At 37.6% G+C, this 24,467-nt stretch overlaps 1 protein-coding gene across 6 annotated transcripts in view; it reads right to left on the bottom strand.

Annotated features, from left to right (window-relative positions):
- OXSR1 (oxidative stress responsive kinase 1) overlaps positions 1-24,467 on the bottom strand; it is an 82,321-nt gene that overhangs the window by 18,479 nt on the left and 39,375 nt on the right. For all 6 annotated transcript variants that reach the window (XM_036266389.1, XM_036266390.1, XM_036266393.1 and 3 more), the window contains 6 exons: positions 17,761-17,816; positions 10,738-10,847; positions 7,085-7,186; positions 4,823-4,956; positions 2,545-2,593; positions 1,779-1,844 (listed from right to left, as the gene is read on the bottom strand). In XM_036266389.1, the coding sequence (XP_036122282.1) occupies positions 1,779-1,844; positions 2,545-2,593; positions 4,823-4,956; positions 7,085-7,186; positions 10,738-10,847; positions 17,761-17,816 (517 nt within the window). The remainder of the gene's footprint in view (positions 1-1,778; positions 1,845-2,544; positions 2,594-4,822; positions 4,957-7,084; positions 7,187-10,737; positions 10,848-17,760; positions 17,817-24,467) is intronic.

The raw sequence follows: 24,467 nt of genomic DNA, 5'->3' as shown, positions 1-24,467 counted from the left end.
AAATGCTCTTTCTTCAGTAACAGTTTTATTGAGATATAATTCATATACCATATAATTAACCCATTTAAGGTATACAATTCAATCATTTTTGATTTATTCGGAGTTGTGAAACCATCTCCACAATCAAATTTAGATTTTCATCACTCCTCTCATAAACACACACACACACAAAACCCATAACCATTATCAGTCACAGCCCATTTCTCTACAATACTTCTAGTCCTAGAAACCACTAATCTACTTTGTCTCTATACATTTGCCTAGTCTGAGCATTTCACATAAATGAAATCATACAACAACATGTGGACTTTTGTAACTGACTTCTTTTAATTAGCATAATGTTTTAAAGGCTCATACTTGTTAAGGCATGTATCTGTACTTTATTCCATTTTACTGCCAAATAATATTCTATATAGATACACAACATTTTACACATCCCCTCATCAGTAGATGGACAGTCAGGTTGTTTACACTTTTTAATTATTACGAATAATGCCACCATGAACATTCGTGTACATATTTTTGTACGTACATGTTTTCAATTCTCATTCTACATATGCCTAGAAGTGGAACTGCTAGGTCATATGGCAGCTCTGTTTAGCCTTCTGAGAAACTGCCAGACTACGTTGTAAATGTGTGAGGGCTCCAATTTCTCCACATCTTTTTTTTTTAATCCTCACCCGAGGACATTTTTCCATTTTTTGTTCAGATAGAGTGGGAGGGAGAGAGAGGAAGAGAGAGAGAGAGAAACATCGACGTGAAGGGACACATCGAGTGGCTGCCACCCGCACGACCAACCAGGGCCGGGGACAAACTGCAACCAAAGTACGTGCCCTTAGCGGGAACCGAACCCGGGTCTCTCTGGACCGCAGGCCTGAGCCAAACCGGCCAGGGCTCCACATCTTTATCAACACTTGTTATTTTCTGTCTTTTTTATTAGTCATTCTAGTGGGTGTGAAGTGGTATCTTCAATATTTTTGTATAGTGTAAGGAAAGAGGCCACCTTCACAACTCACTCTGGTAGTAGAAACAATGACTTAACAGAGTTCAGAATTAATTAATCAACTGTCTAACATACTTCTTCCTTCCAGTAGATAACAAAGTAATACCTAGGCATTCAGTAGACCAATGATATTAGCTGAATGAATATATTAAAGAATGGGCTGAAAGAAACTGAATACACCCAGCCGGTGCAGCTCAGTGGTTGAGCATCAACCCATGCACCAAGAGCTTGCCAGTTCGACTTCCGGTCAGGGCACATGCCCAGGTTGTGGGCCCGATCCCCAGTGTGGGGCATGTAGAAGACAGCCAATCGATGTTCTCTCTCATCGATGTTTCTCTCTCTCTCTTTCCCTTTCCCTTCCTCTCTCTCTAAAAGCAATAAAAAAAAAAAATTTAAAAGAAACTGAGTAATACTCAGACTGTTAACAAAGTATTACTTTTTTTTTTTAATCCTCACCCGAGGACATTTTTCCATTTTTTGTTCAGGTAGAGTGGGAGGGAGAGAAAGGAACAGAGACAGAGAACACTGATGTGAAAGGGACACATCGAGTGGCTGCCACCCGCATGACCAACCAGGGCCAGGGACAAACTGCAACCGAGGTACGCGTCCTTAGCGGGAACCGAACCTGGGTCTCTTGGGACTGCAGGCCGATGCTCTAACTGTTGAGCCAAACCGGCAAGGGCAACAAAATATTACTTAACATATACTTTCAAAATGCAGTAGTAAATCTCCTCTAAGCAGTTTCCCAGGAAATCTGAGTTAAATACCCATTTACCTTTTTAGCTCTTTCAGAAATGGTTGGTGCTCTCTGCAATAATTTTTCTTGAAGAAATTCTTTATTCTGCAGAAGAAAAATAAGTATCTTCTTCTTATAATAAGTTTTTAATTGAACCAAAAAAACTGACAAATAAGTGTTTACCAAAATTAAAATGTGACAAAGCAACTGTTTTATAAAGAAGTTTGAGAAAAGCTTTAGTGGTGTACTGCTATAAACCATTATCAACGAAAGGTTTGCTTTGTACCATACGCCCTTGAGGATCATGGTCCCATATTTTCAACTACAGTAACATCCCACTTATCTGATATCTTTGAGAAATGAGATGTTTCCTAATTTAGTAGTAAATCCTGAAATGAGAGTTCAGTATTTTTTACAAATTATATTTCTAATGGCAAAATTAAACATTAATTGTTCCTGTTATAAGTTTAACTGGTTGACATTTAAATTAATTTATATGGAAAATAAATTCTTATTTTGAAGCATGTACCTTTTTTTTGGGTACATGCCCCTAGCGGGAACTGAACCCAGGACTCTCTGGTCCACAGGCTGACGCTCCAACCGCTGAGCCAAACTGGTCAGGGCTGAAGCATGTATCTTAATTACCAAAGACTGTATAGCTTGTGCCTTCAGCAATGATTTAATCTACTATCATTCTTCTAAACATAATCATCTTAACATAATACAACTTCTGAGCAGCAAATCTAATTTAAATAACTGAGGAAGATCACATGAACACAAAAAATAGAAAGTTAGAATTTCCTACCTTTGCTTTTTGGAAAAATTTGTGCCTCAACAGTTCTGCTGCTGTTGGTCTAAAACCAGAAAAGAAAGTTTTTATACTTAATTCAACTATAATGTGGATTTTTATCTTTAAAAATGAGGAAATGATTTCTTAAGCAGTAAGATAAAAACTCAGTACACTTCACTTTCCTTAACCTGCCCAAAAGAAAAAAGTCAGATAAACTTGGTATAAGACATTAAGTAGAATAAAAACTCACACAGCCCTGGCCGGTCTGGCTCAGCGGTTGGAGCGTCGGCCAGCGGTCCAGAGAGACCTGGGTTTGGTTCCTGCTAAGGGCACCTACCTCAGTTTCAGTTTGTCCCCAGCCCAGGTTGGGTCATGTGGGTGGCAACCACTCCATGTGTCCCTTTCACGTCGATGTTTCTCTCTCTCCCTCCCACTCTATCTGAACAAAATATTGAGGAAAAAAAAAAAAGTCCTCGGGTGAGGATAAAAAAAACTCACATAGACATGTACTGATAATCATTATTGTAGGTTCTTTGACAAACTTTTTAGATAAAAAAATTTTTTTGGAAGCATGATTTCATAGTGGCTTCCAAAACATCTGCTACTTAATATTATTTCACAAGAAGTAGGCGAAATAATGTTTACTTTAACGAGATAAAACAAAAACATCTAAACTCAAAAGTCCTCTGCTTCTTGCTATGTGGCTGCCTGATTGCCTTCAACTTAGGTAACAACATATTAAAAATAGATTTCACCATTTCCCTTAAAAAAAACTGAAGACTCTGAATGTAATGGATATTCCCCAAATTTAATAAAAAATCAGTTTTAACTCAACTGTGCACAGTCTTATTTCCTTCATTTGAGTTAAGACATCATGACAATTTTACAAATGTTTAACTGAGTACGATTGAGAATAAATAATAAACATTATACTTAAGAGATTGGTCCTGATTCCATACACCACACACCTACCATGTAATCCTGAGCAAATCACTTCTCTAAGGTTCAGGATAATCTGGCCATGTCCCTAAAAACAGTGGTTCTTAACTGCTGCTGTGCATTGTACCTGAGAGTTACCAAAAATGTCCTGAGGCCTAAGCTGCACCCCACACCAATTAGAGCAGAATTATGGGGGCAAACCCAGGGATTATTAGTTGTTAAAATTCTCCAGGTGATCCCCATGTGCACTCAAACTTGAGAACCAGGGCCTCAAAGAATTTCTATAAAGATTAACAGACAATAAATGTGAAAGTGCTATGCAAACTGACAATAGTCATTACCATTCCTATTTTTCATTCAGTCAGGTTTTCAGTACGTTCAATAGTTTGTTTGCACAACATTGCTTCTTATAATTCCTTTCTTCTAGGTTCATTTCCTTCTTTCTAAAGTACAATTTATAAGAGTTCTTTAAGTGCTAAAATGTGACTGGAAAACTTAATCTTTGTCTGAAAAATATCTTAATTCTATACTTTATTATTATTGTTGTTAATCCTCACCCGAGAATATTTTTTATCATTAATTTTTAGAGAGAGTAGGAGAGGGAGGGAGGGGGAAAGAGAAAGAGGCATTGATGTGAGATATAGCTATTGGTTGCCACTCACACACACCCTGACGGGGGAGAAGGATGGGGCTTGAATCTGCAACCCAGGTAAATGCCCTTGACCAGGACTTGAACCCAAGACCCTTTGGTGCCCAGGCAGATTCTCTAAGCACTTAGCCATACCAGCCTGGGTTCTATGATTAATTCTTGAATGACAGTTTGATCAGGTGGAGAATTCTGTATTAATAGTTATTCTCTCTCAGCATTATTACAGCATTATTATATTCTGGCCTCAACTGTTACTATTAGGGAAGTGGCTACAGGTCTACCTGTTAATCCTCAGTAGGTAATCTTTTCCCTCAGTGTGCATTTAAGAGCTTCTATTGAACTCTGTGTCTTGTAGTTTCATGACCATGTGTACAAGTGAGAAAAGGAGAATGCTGCTTAAAATCTGGGGGGATGGTCTTTAACCTAAGGATACAGGTATTTCTATTCTAGAAAATTCTCAGCTATTATTTCTTTGAATATTGCATTTCCCACAATCTTTCTAATCGCTCCTTAAAGTCCACATATACACATGTGTGTGTATACATATGTCTGTTACATACACACACTCTGGACCTTCTCATTCTATTTTCTGAATGTTCATCTTTCTTTCGTATGTACAAATAATCCCCTGCACATGCATATATGTGATTACTAGTTACATATTAGATGAAGAGAAAAGTTAGCTTTCTCTCATGTGTTTGTTACCTTTTTTCTGGATCCTTTTGAAGGCACAATGAAATCATTTTTCTAAATGATTTTCCATATTTTTTTAGCATTTCTTTATCTTGAACACCAGTTTCCAAAGAAGGAGGATCATTCTGCAGTGTCAGCATCAACACCTGTAAGAATTTTCAATATAATAAAAACTTCTGAAGACTCAGTGAATTAAATACCATAGCCAAGACCTTTTCATATGAACAACCCCCAACATACAAGCAGATACTATTTTCTAAAAGTTCACATTTAGACAGCTGTTCAGAACCCAGAGTTATCAACATCAACAGTATCCTGTAGAAAGTTGGCTTCCCAGATGATGTGCCTACCAGGGCTCAACTGCATCCACAATGTATCTCCTTTGATTAGAATCCTTCATGTCTTCTGTCCCTATAATGCCAAACTACCTTTAAAAAAAATTTTAACCATAGCAAAATTCACAGTGTGAACTTGCTGACTTTACCTATTCATGGCTCTGTTTCAACTTGATGCCTTGTAATCTGGCCCTCTCTTCCCAGAATTCCTCAGAAACTTCTGTCACAGAAATATCACTGGTGATGTCCTAGTTAACAAAGCTAGAGCATTTTTTAGTTCTCACACTTCCTACCTTCCCCATAACAACTAACAATTGTGACTATTCTGTCCATTTCTTCCTTCTTTGACTTTCATGGCAACATACTCAATGCACAGAGATGCAGGTGATGAAAGTCATTTTTATGTGATGGGACTTTGGGTGATTTGTGTTTTTCTATACTGTTTAACTTTGTTTTATAAAAGCAAAAGCCATTTTTTTCCTAGAAAGTCAACACTAAAAAGTAAAAGGCTACAATCAGAATTATTACTTGCTTTACAGATTTTTTGCTTTTCAGATTTACATTTACTGAAACAGAATTACTAAGGTTGGTGACAGTTCTCATTTTGAGCAAACCGGTTAATTTGTTGTAAGTCTGGCACTAACTGCAGGAGTCACTACCTATAATGGATGGAACATAAACCTCATCCTTCCCCACCAACTTCCTTTTCATTTTATTAATTTTTAAAAACTTAACTGAATTTATTGGAGTGACATTGGTTAATAAAATTATATAGGTTTCAGGTACAGAGTTCTATAATACATCATCTGCATATTGTACTGTGTGTTTACCACCCCAAGTTAATCTCCTGTTTAAAAATAAGGCATTTCTTTGCCCTAAAATTAGCCCCCAAACTAAGTTATATAAAAAAATAATTCTTCTTAAAATTTTGTGAATATCCACTTTCTCCTAGGAGTCTTCAACCTTTAGGCAAACCATGGCCTTCAAGTATCACTAACCTTTCAGAGAATCAAAATTGCACCCATCAAACATGTATTTATATATGTTTACTGGTCTTATCCCTCTCTGCATTGTTAGAGCCTTAAAAGGAACAGAATAACATCTTTTAAAGGTTCTTAAATGCACAAAGATTATATAGATGTGAATGATATCAACATGACAACAAACCACAATGGTAGTTTGCCATTTTATATAGTCATAGGATATCTTGTAAAGTGGGCAAGAATTATAAACAATAGCTACAACTACAAACAGAACAATTCATGTGCATATTATAACTAAGGGGTTACAGAGATAAAAATAGTTACCAACAGTACTGGCAGCACCATCTTGAACACAGAAACCTCATTCTGTTACTAATGTTGGGGACAGAATTAATGACTACATTTCAGGTAACTACTACATCAGGAAATAATAATAGGCCTTTTAATAAAAGCTGTTTAGTGTCCTACCACAAAGCAAACTTTTATTTAATAATAATGAGAATAATACATATGTGTGGCACATGAACACTTTGCATGGATTATCTCATTTAAGATAGGAAAAGCACTTAAAACAGTGCCTGGTAAAATAAGTGCCCAGTGAATGTTAGCTATGATTACTATTAATATGTAACCTTTCAAACAACCTTATGAAATAGAGAGATGATCATCATCCCCACTAAAGGTGACTGTAAGGGACACACACTAAGTTGAGAGACATCAGATCCTAATATCAAACTACTTAAGAGTCAGGAGATGGACAGTAATCACATAAAAAGCTCAACTACAATGTATAGTTACTCAATACTAAACAACAAATACCTAATACAGATTTTAACTGCTACAGGAGGTAGAAGGAATGCAGGGCAGAATTCCATGAGTAAGGATGTCAAATGAAGAAAGGCTCTGAAATGGAATTGACACACAAGCTGGGGTGGTATTTTGAATATGAGCCTCACCTTCATTGGTGGATACTTATGATAAGGAGCAGCCCCTGTGGCTAGTTCAATCGCTGTGATCCCGAAACTCCAGATATCTGCTTTGAAATCATAACCTCGGACCTGTAGAGAACAGAGATATACATGATTACTTTCACCACCCTAAAAACACTTTCGAAAAGCAGCTTCCAATATGTGTCATGAAACATGAAAGTACTCAGAAGCTTTAAACCAGTAAAATAATCTAAAGTAGGCAAAAGCTATATACACTTGGGAACAGCAAAAAAAATCAATTAAAAAAAAATTGGTTACCTGAATGAATGTTCACCAACAATGGGGAAGTTGTTAAGTATGGTATATTCCCCTTAAAGAAATATTAAATAGGTAACCAAAACCAAGGTTAATGAATTCCATATGAAAATATGAAAAACACCTGTGATAAAGCACTACAGAAGAAAAAAAAATACAAACCTGGTCATAAGTTTTGATACTATTATAAGTAGGTATATAGTCTATTAAAACATAGGAAAACACTAGAACAAAATGTTAGGCAGTGATGGTGAGTCTTTTGTTCCCAGTATTTCCTATGGACAGTCTTCGCCCTGAGTGGCCATGGTTTTCTGCTTCAACAGTGCTTGGATGTTGGCACTCCACCACCATCCCAGACAACCGCCCAGGTCCAGCCTTCCACCACCTCCTCACGGTGCCCTCCATTGTCCCAAGACTGGTGCTGCACAGCCGCCTCTCCTCTGCCACCCACCATGACAGCCATGTCCCCCACGCAGGCACACCAGAACTACCACCAGGACTCAGAGGCTCCATCCACCACCAGATCGACCTGGAGCTCTATACTTCCTACATCGACCTCACCATGTTTACTACTTTGACTGTGATGATGTAGCTTTGAAGAACTTTGCCAAATATTTTCTTCACTAATCTCATGGGGAGAGAGAACATGCTGAGAAACTGATGAACCTGTACAACCATCGAGGTGGCTGAATCTTCCTTCAGGATCAAGAAACCAGACTTGACGCCTGGGAGAAGAGGCTGGATGCCTTGGGGTGTGCATTACAGTTGGGAAAAGTGTGAACCGGTCACTGCTGGAATTGCACAAACTGGCCACTGACAAAAATGACCCTCATTTGTGTGTATTGAAACTCACCACCTGAACAAGCAGGTGAAATCCATCAAAGAAATTGGGTGATCACATAACCAACTTGTGCAGGTTGGAGGCCCCTGAAACTGACATGGCAGAGCACCTCTCTAACAAGCACACACTGGGAGACAATGATGAGAGCTAAGTTTTAGGCTGGCTTCCCATAGCCACGGGGGTGACTTCCCTGGTCATGAGTAGTACGTGCATGTGGGAGTTACCTTTTCCTTTTCTCCAACTTCTACCCAATTATACACTTACATTCTTGCATCTGTACCATTCCTTCAAATAAAGTAATTTGGTACACCCTCCCAAAAATTTTTTCTATGATATTGCTGTATCATCTTAATTTTTATAATAAAAAAAATTACAAAGAGTGTGAATATTTTTAAAGTTGTTGGTGTGAATATACTGCTGAATTCCTCTCTTCTTATACTGTCACCAGCACATTATATATAACTAAATTTAAAAGAATTTTTTTCATCCTAACCCGAGGACATGTTTATTGATTTTAAGAGGAAGAGAGAGAGAGTGAGACAGACAGAAACATCAAAGTGAAAGAGAAACATCGATTTTTTGCCTCGCATACATGCCCTGACTGAGGACTGAACCACTGACCTAGGTATACGCCTTGAGATTCGAACCCGCAACTTTTTTGGTGTATGGGATGACACTTTTTAAGAAAACGTGTTTTGTTTTGTTTCTTAGAGAGAGGAAAGAAGAGGGAGAAGGAGAGAGAGAAACATTTATGTGACAGAGAGATATTGATCAATTGCCTCCTACACACACCCTGACCAGGGATCACACCCACAATCGGGACACGTGCCCTGACCAGGAATCAAACTAGTGACCTTTCAGTGCACAGGACAACCCTCAGCCAGCTGCACCACACCATCCAGGGCGCTATAACTAAATATTTTAATTTTCTAACCTAAGTAATAAATATGGAACAGAAAAAGGTTTTGGAAACCTTATGAGTCCTAAAATTAAAGCTCCTTATTTTGTGCTATCTTGACATTTGGTAAATAAATAGGACGGCCTCTAATGACATAAGTGAAAATTCCCCTCCCCTTTCTGCTCCTGAGGCTAAGGTTCCCTAGCACAACAACTCTGCTTGTTACATGGACCAGGTACAATTCCTGCTTATCCCTAAGTAGCAGATTTCTGCTTCCTGCCAGCCTGGAATGATTCAAATGAGCCAATCACATCTTCACAAGGAATCCAAGGGGCATCTCACTCTCTTGATACTACAAAGCTTATGTCCCACAGTAACTGTTTGCTCAGTCTCTCCCTGAATACAACCCTATGTGGCATACAGTGTCGTCACCCCCCCCCCCCCCCAACGCCCTGCCACCTATGTGGATAGGCAACTAATAAACTGCTATCAATCTCATCGGTCCAGTGTCAGGTGTTGTGGTTAACCATCCACATAATCCTAGAATGGGAATACTTCCCTCACCAAAAGAAGGAATACGGGAATTACAACAGAGTGGGAAGAAAATTCAGTTCTACATACTGAGTATGATATACCAAAAAGACATTGCTGCAAAACATGTAGAGGGAGTTGGAAACATCTAGAAGCATAGGAAATAAGACTGGACTGGATATAATTTAGAAATAATAAGTAGGGAGCAAAGAGAATATTAGGTGAGCATGTCAGGGAAGAGAAGGTTCAAGAACAACGTCCTGGGAAGCAGTGTCATTTAGCAACAGAAGAAAAGCCGGAATATAAGCCGGAGAACTGACCTGACCAGCCGGAAAAAAAGAAAACTACTCTAGGAAAGCTAAGGAAGTGAAAGGTGTGACTGGCCAATAGAGTCAAATGCCACAAAGATAACAAGACAAGGGACAAGAAATGAGAAGAGTTCGAGCTTTAGCAGAGTTTCTGTAAGGCGATGGGATGAGTGACATCAGACTGCAGTTGGGAACAAATAGAAAATGATGACATGGAGAAAACTAGTCCCTCAAGAACCATAGCAATACAACTACATGTACAAAGATTAGGTCATTTAATTTGTACTAAGGAAAATATTACTAAACCAATCTTCATTCTATTATTCCTTAGGTTAACTTTAGTATAAACCTGAGTTTCATGTGTCTTTTGTAAAGTTCTACAGTTTTATTTTTTAAGGGAGGATGAAAGTCTTAGCCAAGGAATAGCAATGTGTATTTCCCAAACCTAACCTAGTATACCAAACAAAAGCAAGCATTACTCAGTGTTTTTCTATTTCATAACAAAACCCTAAACTATTTTATTATTTTTTTATCCTCACCTGAGGTCATTTTTCCATTTTTTGTTCAGGTAGAGTGGGAGGGAGAGAGAGAGAAACATCGCCGTGAAAGGGACACAATGAGTGGCTGCCACCCGCACGACCAACCAGGGCTGGGGACAAACTGCAACCGAGGTACGCGCCCTTAGTAGGAACTGAACCCGGGTCTCTTGGGATCACAGGCCAATGTTCTAACCACTGAGCCAAACCAGCCAGGGCCAAACCCTAAACTATTTTAAAAGATACAATACCTGTTCCATAACTTCAGGTGCCATCCAGCAAGGGGTTCCAACAAAGGTCTTTCTCACTTTATTTCGGGTAATATCACCACCCGTTGCTAAAAAAGCACTAACACCAAAGTCTGAAACAGAATATAACAAGGTATTAAAAGCACAGTAACATAAATGAATAGAAAAATAACATAATGTATAGTTCTATATACAACCAGCATGACATCTCTTCTCTCTGTTGAACTTTGTGTGTGTGTTTGTGAGAACAAAGCAAATTTTTATTATTCAGGTAGAGAAAAACAAAGAGGCCAGGGTGCAGGAGCCACTACGCAAGAAGCGAAAAGTACGCATCCAGTGGACATGTGCCAACCAGAGAGTAAGTTGAGCCTCTGTAAAACTTCTTCACTCAGGGAACACGGCTTAACAGGTCCTCTCCACCCAACACATCATCATAATCTCAGATGTTCCTCTTTGCTCCACTCCATTCTTTTCATTTTATCTTCCCAAAATGAAACTCTATACCCATTAAACAATAATTTCCCACTGCCCCCTCCCCCAGCCTTGGCAATCAGCATTTTACTTTCTATAACTCTGAGTAAAGTACCTCATATACGTGGAATTATACAGTATTTGTCTGTTTATAACTGGTTTACTTCACATCATGTTCTCAAGGTTTATCCATGTTGTAGTATGTCAGAATTTCCTTCCTTTATAAAATGAATAATATTCCATTGTATACATATACCACATTTTGTGTACTGATTACTCCATTGATGAACACTTGGTTTGCTTCCACGATGTAGCCACTATGGATAATGCTGCTATAAAAATGGGTGTACAAATATCTGCTGGAGTCCCTGCTTTCAGTTCTTTGGGGTTATATACCCAGAAATGGAACTGCTGTATCACCTAGTGTTTTTAATTATTTCAGGAACTGCCACACTGTTTGCCATAGCACCTGTACCATTTCACATTTCCACCAACAGTGAACAAGGATTCTAATTTCACCACATCCTTGTTATTTTCTGTTTTTGATAGTAGCAATCCTGGTGGGTGTGAGGTGGTATCTCCTTGTAGTTTTGATTTGCATTTATTTCTCTGATGGTTAGTGATGTTGAACAGCTTTTCATGTGCTTACTGGCCCTCTGTTTATCTTCTTTGGAGAAATGTCTATTCAAGTTTTAGGACTTCTCTGTAAATTCTGGATATTAGCAGTCTCTCATCAAAGGTATGACTTGCAAATATTTTCTACCATTTCAAGGGTTGACTTTTTTACTCTTTTGGTAGTGTCTTAGGCACAACATTTTAAAATTTTCATAAAGGCCAATTTGTCTACTTTTTCTTCTGTTAAGCCATGCCTTTGGCATCATTATCTAAGAAATCACTGCCAAATCCAATGTCATACAACTCTTTCCCTATGTTTTCTTCTAAGAATTTTAATGTGTTAGGTCTTATATTTATTATTATTATTTTATTCCTCACCCGAGGATATTTTTCTATTTATCATTAGACAGAGTGGGGAGGGGAGGAGAGAGACAGAGACAAACAGTGATGTGATAGAGACACATCGACTGGTTGCCTCCTGAATGACCCGACCAGGGCCAGGGATGAACTGCAACTGATGTACATGCTCTTCCCTGGAATCGAACCCGCAACTCATGGTCCGTGGGCCGATGCTCTAACCGCTGAGCCAAACTGGCCAGGGCTAGGTCTTACATTTAGATCTAAGATCCAGTTTGAGTTAATTTTTGTATATGTTATTAGATCTAAGGGTCCAACTTCATTCTTTTTCATGGGAATACGCAATTTTCTTAGCACAATTAGCCCTTTCCCCATCGAATGGTCTTGGCACTCTTGTCAAAACAATTTCACCCTATACAGGGTGGGGCAAAGTAGATTTATAGTTGTATGAGAAACAGTTTATTCTTGCATTATTATTTATTATTGTATTTTCTATACAAACAACTGTAAACCTACTTTTGCCAGAGAGTTTATTTCTGGGCTAGTTTATCGGTCTCTGTCTTTATGCCAATCACATACTGTTTTTATTACTGTCCCTTTGCAATAAGTTTTGGAAACAAGAAATATCAATCTTCCAGCTTTGTTCATTCTTTTTCAAGACTGTTTAGACTATTTGAAATTATATGAGATTCCATATTAATTTTAGGATGAGTTTTTCTATTTCTCCAAAAAAAAAAAAAAAATCACTGGGAGTTTGATAGTGATGCATTAAATCTGTAGATCACTTTGGGTAGTATTGACATTTTAACAATATAGATATCCCCCATTTTCTGGTTTGCATTATGTCACTTCACTTTTTTTTTTTTTATCCTCACCCAAGGACTTTTTTTTTCATATTTTATTCAGATAGTGGGAGGAAGAGAGAAAGAGAAAAAGCATCGACGTGAAAGGGACACATCAAGTGGTTGCCACCTGCACGAACCAACCAGGGACAGGGACAAACTGCAACTGAGGTATGTGCCCTTAGCAGGAACTGAACCCGAGTCTCTCAGGAACGCAGACCGACGCTCTAACCACTGAGCCAAACCGTCCAGGGCATGCCACTTCACTTTTATGAAATGTGACAATGTGAGTACCTGTTTTCACGAACCAAAAGAAACCCAAAAAGGATTTTCACTTTTTACCAAAAAAGCCGTTACCATACCAATGTAGGTTTTTGTGAAAGCAAGTAGCTTCAAATTAACTTTCTGAAAGCTGGAGATATTCTTTGCTTTAAGCCAATTTGGCTTATAAAAGATTTCATAAAAATTCTCTACTTCAGGATAGTAGGAAAACCAGTATAGACAGCATATAGTTGGATCATGTGTTTTTTGTTGTTGTTTTTTTAAATCTTCATCCGAGGACATTTTTCCATTTTTTGTTCAGATAGAGTGGGAGGGAGAGAAAGAGAGAGAAACATCGATGTGAAAGGGACACATCGAGTGGTTGCCACCTGCACGAACCAACCAGGGCCAGGGACAAACTGCAACCGAGGTATGTGCCCTTAGCAGGAACCGAACCCGGGTCTCTCTGGACCACAGGCAGACGCTCTAACTGCTCTATCCGGCCAGGGCGGATCATGTGTTTTTTTTTAATCCACTCTGTCAATCTCTGTCTTTTGATTGGAGAGTTAACCCATTTACGTTTAAAGCAACTACTGATATGAAGAGACTCCTATCACTGTATTATTTATTTTCTTTATGTCTAATAGTTTTATCCCTCATTTCCTACATTATTTTTGTACTTTGTGTGGAGTTGTTTCTTGTTGTGAAACCTTAATTTATTTTCTTACTTGTTTTTGTCTATATTCTATAGCTATTTTCTTCACAGCTATCATAGGAAGTACATTTAACACCCTAAAGTTTAACACACTAATCTGAATTTATACCAACTTACCTTCGATACACAGAAAAGATCTCCTTTACAGCCCTGTCCCCACCCTTTTTGGTTATTGATGTCACAAAATTACATCTTAATACACTGTGTGTTCAAAACCATAAATGAATGACTCTTTTAAATGCATTAGTGTCTTGAATTATGTAGGCAACAAGATGGAGTTACAAACTAATGTTACTGTAATGCTAACTTTTAGACCAATTAATTGTTTTTAGTAGTGTATTAGTCTCTTAAATTACACAGTAAACAAAAAGTAGAGCTACAAACCATAGTTACAATAATACTTACAATAATAACTTGTATACTTGCCCATGTATTTACCTTTATTGAGATCTTTATTTCTTCGTACTGCTTGGAGTTATTGTCTAGATCTTTTCATTTCACTTTGCAGGACTCCCTTGAGCATTTCTTGCAGGGCAGGCCTAATAAAAACATATTCCCTCAGCTTTTATTTATCTGGGAATATCTTAATTTATCCCTCACTTCTGATGAAGTTTTACCAGATACAGGATTCTTGGTTGACAATTTTTTCCTTTTAGCACTTGACTGCATTGGCCACTGCCTTTGGGCCTCCAAAGTTTCTCATAAGAAATTTGCTGACAATCTTATTCAGTATTCCATGTAATGAGTCAGTGTAATGATCATTTTTCTCTTGCTGCTCTCAAGATTCATGTCCCTAGCTTTCATAAGTTTGATTATAATGTGTCTCTGTGTGAGTCTCTTGGGGTTTTTCTTACTTGGTGGTCATTGAGCTTCTTAGATGTTTATATTCATGTCTTTCATCAAACTTGAAAAGTTTTTAGGCATTTTTCATCAAATACTCTCTCTGCTCCTTTCCTTCTTCTCCTTCTGGGCTTCCCATAATGTGTATATTGGTCCACTTACTAGTGTCTAACTAATCCCTTGAGCTCTGTTCACTTTTCTTCAACCCATCAGATTGTTAATTTCCATTTTCCTATCTTCAAGTTTACCAATTCTTTCTTCTGCCAACTCAAATCTGCAAGTAAATCTTCCAGTGAGTTTTTCATTTCATAGTACAAGTTATTGTACTTTTTAGCTCCATAATTTCTTTTTGGTTTCTTTTAGGTTTTCTCTCTTTATTAATAGTTCCATTTTGTTCATGCACTGCTTTCTTTGGTTTCTGTACATCATCTGTTATTTCTGTTACTTCTAAGATGGCTGTTTTTAAAATCTTTGTCTAGATCTGACATCAGGTCTTTTCACTGACAGTTTTTGTTGATTTATGTATTTCCTTTGAATAGACTGTATTTTGCAGTTTCACTGAATGCCTCGTGATTTTTTTTGTTGTTGAAACTGGAGATTTGCAACTGTGGAGATCAGATTCCACCTCATTTCCTGGGTTTTCTCTTTTTTGTTTTTGTTCTTTTAGTTGGTGCAGACTGCGTCTGTGTCAAGTATCAGCCTGAGGTGTAAACTTAAAGTCTTCTCAGATCCTTTCTGCACTTTTTCCTTGGCATATGCAGTCACTTTCCAATTTCTCCTGTAAATGTAGTTGTTTTTAAATGTTCTACTCTTTAATGTCTGGCTCCAAAAAGGGAAAGAAGAAAAAAATGAAGGGAAGAAAAAGGGTACTGGCCTGGTAAGTCCCTTGGAAGTCATTGGGGGGAGGGGATTTAACAACCATAATGGCTGCTCGCCTCTTTGCCTGCACCTTTGTGATCCGAAGCAGCAATCAGTGATCAGAGCACAGATACCTGATATTTGGAGAACAGAATCCTTTTTTCCCACTATGGTTCCTACAAGGTGTGTGCAAACTGCTCCAAAACATATGTACAGCTGCCTACAAGTGGCTGATGGGTGAGAAATGAATAGCTCTGAAATTGACCAAATTAACCACAATTTACCTTCCAAGACCTTCCCTAGAATTTTCAAGCCTTCAATGGTCTCCAGAATTCCAAAACAGTTACACTAAGTCCTCACTTAAAATTGTCAGTAGGTTCTGTGACTTTAGGTAAAACAATGTATAATGAAACCAATTTTACAAACAAGAGTTAAGTTCCTATGGCATGTCATCAATGTGATAATGAAATGACGAACAAAATGTTATCAAGAACCCCACTGTACATCAGACAGATTCCGCCAGTTCAACTGCTGTCTAGGTGGGCAGACAGACTCCTGGTGATTCTACTCACCATTTTCCCAGAATCCTCTTGTCTTATTTTTTTTCCACTTCATTTTGCTTCTCTAAGCAATACAGCACAAATATCCCTGATGTTAAACTTATAAAAATGGAATCACATGCTACACACAGGGGTGAGCAAAAGTAGGTTAATAACAAAGAATACAATTAATTAATAAATAATAATACAAGAATAAACTGTGTTTTATGCATTCACAACTGTAAACCTACTTTTGCACACCCCTATATTCTATTTTGACTGGCTTATTTCATCCTATGTCTTTATAATTTATTAATGCTTTTGTATATATAGTTGTAATTCTATTCAATTTCATCAGTAGCTAGTATTCTAATGTACAAATTAACCACAATTTATTTATCTATTCTACTAATAAAGGGCTTGGGACTGTTTCACACTTTTAATACTTATGAGCATCATGGCACTTATATAAGCATGAGTTTCTCTACGCAATGCCATTTAAAAGCCAAAGTTTTAGGATATACATATCTTTAACCTAATGAAGTGTTTATACTAATTTACACTCCCACAATCAGAGTATGAGATTTTTCCTTGCTTTACATCCAGACTAACAACTGCTATTATTAGATGTTTTAGCCAGCACAGCCAGTAGTATAATGTAGTATTATCCCAATGTTATTTTACTTTGCTTTTAATTACCAGTAAGGTCAAATACCTTTTATTAAATTTATGTTCTGATGTATTCATTTGGAAAGTCTCTTGTCTATTTTTAATCAGAGTTTTTCTTAAGGAGTCCTTTATATATTCTAAATTTGAGTTCTTTATCAGTATTCAGGCTGTGAATATCTTCTCTACTCTGTGGTTTGCTTTATAACTTATTAATGGTAATAAACTGTTGGTTCCTCTTTTGATGACTAGAAGTTGCTAATTTTAAGTCAAATCTATTATCTTCTCAGATAAAATACCACTTTCTCAGATAATATGCTTGCTCAACAATACTGCCATTCAGTCATTCTGGAGTCCCAGCCCGAAGCAAGGGTTATTTCACCAGCATAGCCACCGTCGGCAGACCATGGACTCCAACTCTTCAGCTCTGAATCTCCCAAAGTATACTTCCACCTGTCAGATACCTCTTCCTATTTGGCTAATACCCCATGCCCTCCAGTACAGTAGCAGCTCTATCACTTTTCTATAGCATATGTATTCTTAAACACAATGAGGTTTCTTAACTACTTCTCCTTTAAAGTAAAGTACAGAATGCTATAAAAACTCATAGAAGGAGACCCTAAATGGAGAATAAAGAGTAGATAACTAGAAGGTAAAAAGTAATGGTCAGAAATATGTCTAAGAGAAAATGCAGACTGAGTAGCAAAGAGTACGTATCTTCAGAGTCAGAATAGGTATGCCAATATAGGATGCTTGACTAGGAATGGTCTGGGGAAGAGCAAATTGACTAAGAAAACAAAAAGATCAGTAATGTGCTTCCACTGACCATTAAATAAAGATAAAAATAAATACTAATCATTACCTGCAATCTGTACTGAGCCATCTTCTCCAAGAAGAATATTTCCAGCTTTTACATCTCTTTAAGAAAAAAAAAAAGTTACATATTAAAATAACACGTATTCTTTGGAGTCACATGATTTAAGAAACTGTTTACTATATTCATACAACATGGCAACTGAAGTGTATATTTTGCATTAAAAGGTATCAAGGCCAGTAGTAAAATTTAAATAATTTTAGTCACTTGTACTGGAATCCAAACATTGTAAACAAAAAACTAGAATAACATATAGCTTTACTATAAAAATCTAGAAAAGCCAAGATGATTAAATGCTTAATTGGGATAATAATAATGGCCAAAGAATGTGACTCTAACCTAATTCTACTTTGTGAAATATACTGATTTTTTCTACACCCTAATATATGATCAAAAATTTTAAATGGGCCTTGGCCAGTTTGGCTCAATGGTTAGAGTGTTGGCCTGCGGTCCACAGAGACCTGGGTTCGGTTCCCGCTAAGGGCATGTACCTTGGTTGCAGTTTGTCCCTGGCCCTGGTTGTGTTGTGCGGGTGGCAGCCACTTGATGTGTCCCTTTCACTTCGATGTTTCTTTCTCTCACTCTCTTCCTCTCTCTCCCTTCCACTCTATCTGAACAAAAAAAATGGAAAAATGTCCTCAGGTGAGGATAAAAAAAAAAAATTTTTTTAAATGGTCAGTATGACCATAGAATAATAGAGATTATTCTATGACTGTAGCATAAAGACAGATATAAATTATTCAACATCTCTGTATTTCACTGATAACTATAGCAACTCAAGTAATATATTAATACATTCTTGTTATAAAAACCTAAACATGCCCTGGCCAGTTTGGCTCAGTGGTTAGAGTAGAGTGTCGGTCTGTGGTCCAGAGAGACCTGGGTTCAGTTCCCGCTAAGGGCGCATACCTCGGTTGCAGTTTGTCCTCCGCCCTGGTTGGTTGTGCGGGTGGCAGCCACTCGATGTGTCCCTTTCACGTCGATGTTTCTCTCTCTCTTCCTCTCTCTCCCTCCCACTCTACCTGAACAAAAAATGGAAAAATGTCCTCGAGTGAGGATAAAAAAATAAAAATAAAAACTAAAACATCACTGAAACGACCAACGTCTCTTTCACTACTATTCTCAAATATAGCATTCTCTTGCAATTTTCAACTGTTAGCAGTCTGATTAATAGAATATCTTCCTATAACATATCTGGGTTTTTCTTCCAACATAAATGATGTCATACTAGCCATTCCAATTTACAATTTATTTTTCTCATGAAACAATGTATTAGTAATATCTGGTAAAATTTTAAATCTGTAAATCCTACAAGTAGCAAAAACACTCCTTGATAACCTAGAGAAACTCTCACAATATACAGGAAATGCACAATGGAGTTCACTGAAGCATTATTTGTAATAACCCCAAATGATAACAGCCTAGAAAAGCAACAACAGCAGAAAGGTTAAAATTAATTGTTATAGCCATGAACTAGAACAAGGTCAATCAACACATTATGATTTGAAATTCCCTCTAATACGTACACTGCTAAGTGAACAAATCAAGCAGAACAGTGCATTTTGCACGCACACACACACACACACTCACACACACACACCTTACCATATATAACAAATGAAGAGCAATGAATGGGTTCCTTTTGTGGAGAGTAGTGGGACTGGAGTCAAGGGGAACAGTGTTTGAATATCTTATGGGACTAGATTCATCTATTTATTTTGTAGTTAAAAATAAATATAATTAAATAAATAAAAGGCAGCCAGCCCTTGAATCTAGACAAGAAAGAAAAGCAAGACTAGCTCATGGAGGAAGGCCTTGTTTGTCACGAAAAGGAGCCAGTGAAAAGCACAACTCTTTACCCTTTTCCTGTGCATCTTGTTTTCCTTCATCTTTAGATAAAACCATTCCTTGTTAAATGAACTACAGTTTCATAATTATGTGCATCAGCAACACCATACTAGAGTATATAATCCCTTTCCTGAATATATACTAAAGCATAAGATAATTGTGTTAGTGAGTATTTTGTACTGCTTATAAATCTAAACAATTTACAGGACATTTTTCTAGAGGCTGACTTACAGTGGAGGCTAACTCACTTTGCTCTACAAACCTGAAGTCTCTGACTCTAGATACTATGAACAGGAGGAAATTGAGGACATTCCCTTCCCTTGGTGACAAAGACCATTCAAATGAGTCAACCATGAACCTTCAACTCCCTTTTTTTCTGGAATGTCACCTAAAATTCAATGGAAAAAACAATGCATGGTTTAGTTACTTCCTCCTTTGTGTTTGTACAGCTGGCTATAATACAATGTTACTACAGATCATAGAAATATGAGCATATTTCTGGGTCTTTCTCTGTTTCATCATGAGCCATATCTGGGACTATATATCATAATACATTTCTATATCACCTACAGTTAATTATTTAGTATTATGATTAGAACATAGGAGCATCTCCCAGATAGTTAACAAATACATTTAAATAACCAAATAGAAGACAACCTGTCTCAAATCCTCATGGAGGTAAGTGTGATAATAAGTAAGTAAATCCAACAAAACACTAAAATAAAATCTGATTGTTTCTAGAGAGAAGTGCAATATTAAATCAAGGAATTTAACTAAATACCAAAATAAAATTTGATTGTTCCCTCCCCAATGTCCCAACTCCCAATTCTGTTCCAAATGTTAGGCTTATAAACCAATAGGCAGTAGTCTAATAGGATAAACCAAACTACACTTCAATAGGAGATGAGTGAAATTGTAGTATAGCTATATAACGAAATACTATAAATACTAATGAATAAATGTGTTAACATACAGCAATCTCCAAATATATTCTTAGTGAAGAATATTACATATGTACATTGCCATTTGTCTGGGAGGTTATTTTTGTTGCTGTTTTTTAAAGCAGGAGAGGGATATATACATTATGTTTATATTAGACTATAATCTCTCTCAAAGGCATCACAAGAAAATGGCAAGACTAGGCTACTAGAGGTTCAGGGAAGGAAAAAGACTGTTCTATTTTTTTTAGAACAGCTTTCAATTTACATAAAAATTGAGAAGACTGCAGTACACCTAGTACTCAGTTTCCCCTATTAGCATCATACATTAGTATGGTACTTTTACCACAATTAATGAACCAGTATTGATGCATTACTATTAAATAAAGTCCACCATTTATTCAGATTTTTTTCAGTTTCTATCAAATACCCTTTTTCTGTCCCAGGATCCCGTCCAGTGCCAGTACATTATATTTAGTTGTCATTTCTCCTTAGGCGCCTTGTCTATGACAGTTTCTCTGACTTTCCTTGGTTTTAATGGCCTTCACAATTTTGAGGAGGAAGAATTTAGTATTCTGTAGGACGGCCATCTAATGGAATGTGCATGCTTCCCTCATTAGACTGGTGTTATGAGTTCTTGGAAGTAAAACCACATAAGCAAAGTGCCATTTTCATCACATCACTTTATATCAAAAGTACATAATATCAACATAATTTAGCTGCAGTTGATATTGAGAAGATTCATTTATTTTTATCATATACCTTTTTGTCCTGTTTGAACTTTTTTTTTAATCCTCACCCAAGGATATTTTTTTCCATTATCCTCAGATAGAGTGAAAGGGGGAGAGAAAGAGAAACATCGATGTGAGAGAGACATCAACTGGTTGCCTCCTGCATGACCCTGATCAGGGCAGGGGACTGAACTGCAACCAAGGCACATGCCCTTGACCAGAATCGAACCTGTGACTCTTTGGTCCTCAGACCAACACTCTAATTGCTGAGCCAAACTGTCCAGGGCTTGTGCTGTTTGAACTTTTTAAGCCATGCATATGTATTGCCTATTTAAATTATATTTTATAAGTTTTTGTCTTTCCTAAGTGAAGAGACAGTCACCCATTTTCGGTAGAACCTTCACCTTTCCTGAGCAAATTGCCAGAACATCAGTTCATGTTTCCCTTTTGAAACCACAAGTGCAACCTGTATAACAGCTTCCAGGAGTAAAAGCAGAGGAATTTCATGCAGCAAAATGGCTCACTGGACAACTAAGCACACTACGATCTGTCCTCACACACAAAAGGACAACTGACCTTTCAAGAAAAAGATTTGTAACTAAATATCTGGCAATCAATACAATCCTTGATTAACAACTGTTTTTACTCTGTCACAAAGAATAGCAATAGCCCCAACAGTTAAATGCTCCATCCACTCTTAAATAACAAGAAAGGTGAGGGCTGCCCGGCTGGTGTGGCTCAGTGGATTGAATTGTCCAATGTACTGAGATGTCTGGTTCGATTCCCGGTCAGGGCACATGCCCAGATTTCAGGCTCTATCCCCAGTAGGGGGTGTGCAGGAGGCAGCCGATAGATAGATGCTTATCTCTCATATTGATGTTTCTCTCTCTGTCTAAAAAAATAAAAACATATTAAAAAAAAAAAAAAGGTGAGTGCTGTTTTTCTCAGCTTAATGCTATTTCTCACATGTTACTATTGCACCAGAGTTACAAATTCCTTTTAATATTAAATGAGATATTAGACATGCTTGACTTTCTCATTAGTACAGAACAGTTTTCTTCCATGACATTTTTGTGACTCACCAATCAGCACAGTTTATGGAAAATTTGAAAAAAGTCAAGAGAAGAAACAAATCAAAACAAAAGCTGGCAGCCCTGGCTGGTGTGGCTCAGTTGGTTGGGCACTGTCCTGTGCCAAGGTTGCAAGCTTGACCCCAGGTGGAGGGGGTTAAATATCTAACATTTCTGTTACAGTTAATTTCTTTAATGGGAAAAATATTTGCATTGGTAGATACAGAGAGAAAAGTATAAGTCTAATATAGAGACCTGTTCACCCTAGTCAAAAACCTCTAAAGTCTAGCCCAGCCGGTTTGGCTCAGCGGTTAGTGTCGGCCCGTGGACCAGAGAGCCCGGGTTTGATTCCCGCTAAGAGCACATACCTCTGTTGCGGTTTGTGTGGGTGGCAACCAATTGATGTGTCTCTCTCACATCGATGTTTCTCTCTCTCTCCCCCCCCTCTCCCTCCCACTCTATCTGAAGATAAATGCAAAGGTGTCCCCTCGGGCAAGAATTTAAAAAAAATGAAAACCTCTAAAGTCTAGAAGGCCAAAGGGAGAACACAATGGAAATGGTGGAAAACTATTTGACCTGATCTACCAGGCTAACAGAAATCTGCCTGAAACAACTGGACTTTAAAGCTCTAAGTAGCAACAAAACCTTTTCAGAAATGAAGAGGGACCATTAAGAACCAGAGCAGTGAGCCTTGGACGATAGAACAGAAATACTGTTCCCAAATGGCTAAGGCACTCAGGTTTTAAAACTCACCCCTAAGTAAAAAACATGGCACTGAGCTGGTGTAAGGGTGAGAGTTAGAACTGAGACCCTTCATAAAGCCAGGACCTTGGGAAGACTTAGCAACAATGAAAGATACACCTACCAAAGGTAAGCTGGTATAGCCATACTAAAATAAGAGCTAATGGTTTTAATACAAAAGTATTTCTAGGAATAAAAAGGGATAAAAAATAAAGGAATAATTTTTAAAAAGGAACAATTGTTACCATGAAGGTAACAATCGTGAATTTTTATGTACCTATAACATATCTTCAATTATGAAGGATGTAGTTCAAAGGGGTCATTCTGGTTGTAGGGCTCTATTCCACTGACTTCTGGCCTGCATTGTTCTGATAAGAAGTCAGTGCTTAAACATATTGATGCTTTCTGTCTTCGTCTGTCCAGGTTACTGTAATAAAAATACCTTCGACTGGGGGGCTTAAATAACCAACTTTTATTTATCACAGTTCTGGAGGTTGGGAAGTCCAAGATCAAAGCAGTGGCTGATTTGGTGTCTGGTGAGGATCTGCTTTCTAGTTCACAGGTGCCCATCTTTTTGCTGGGTCCTCACATGACAGAAGGGACCATGGAGTTCTCTGGGGTCTCTTTTATAAGAACACTAATCCCACTCATGAGGGCTCCAACCTCATGACCTAATCACCTCCCAAAGGCCCTACCTCCAAATACTATCACATTGGAGATTGAGTTTCAACACATGAACTTTGAGGGGACACAAACATTCAGTGTAAAGCTCCCCTTACATGAGTTGTTTTACTTTTGCTGCTTTCAAGATATTCTCTTTGTGTTCAGATTTCAACAGTGTGATTATGAAGAGTATAGATCTCTTTGCATTTATCCTAATTTTGGTTCATTTACCTCCTTTAATTTGTAGATTGTTTTTCTTCAAATTTGAAAGTTTGAAGCCATTATTTCTTTCAACATTTTTCTGTTCCTTGTACTCATTTAGCTAAATAAGAGCTGATATATTTTACAAAGCAAATGTTAAAGTCATACAAAATAAAGCACAGACAAAAATTTGTGCCTGATTTTGATGTGAATCAATTCACTGTGTTCTAAAAAAGACAGTGACCATAACGTGTACTTCAGTGTATACTTTGGGTTAATTTACTATTAAATATATAAAATCTGCACATGTAAAGGTTTAGGAAAAAGAACATACTTTTATTGTTTTCTGAAGTGAAGACTTCAACTTTTAAAAATAGAGACACATCCTGGCTGGTTTGGCTCAGCAGTTAGTATCAGCCCATAGGTTCGATTTCGGTCAAGGTCACATATCTCAGTTGCGGTTCGTCCCTGGCCCTGGTCAGGGTCATGTGGGAGGCAACCAG

Source organism: Molossus molossus, unplaced genomic scaffold (assembly GCF_014108415.1).
Source record: "Molossus molossus isolate mMolMol1 unplaced genomic scaffold, mMolMol1.p scaffold_m16_p_18, whole genome shotgun sequence".
NCBI lineage: Eukaryota > Metazoa > Chordata > Mammalia > Chiroptera > Molossidae > Molossus > Molossus molossus.
The sequence above is the reverse complement of the archived record's forward strand: the minus strand, read 5'-3'. Positions and strand labels throughout refer to the sequence as shown.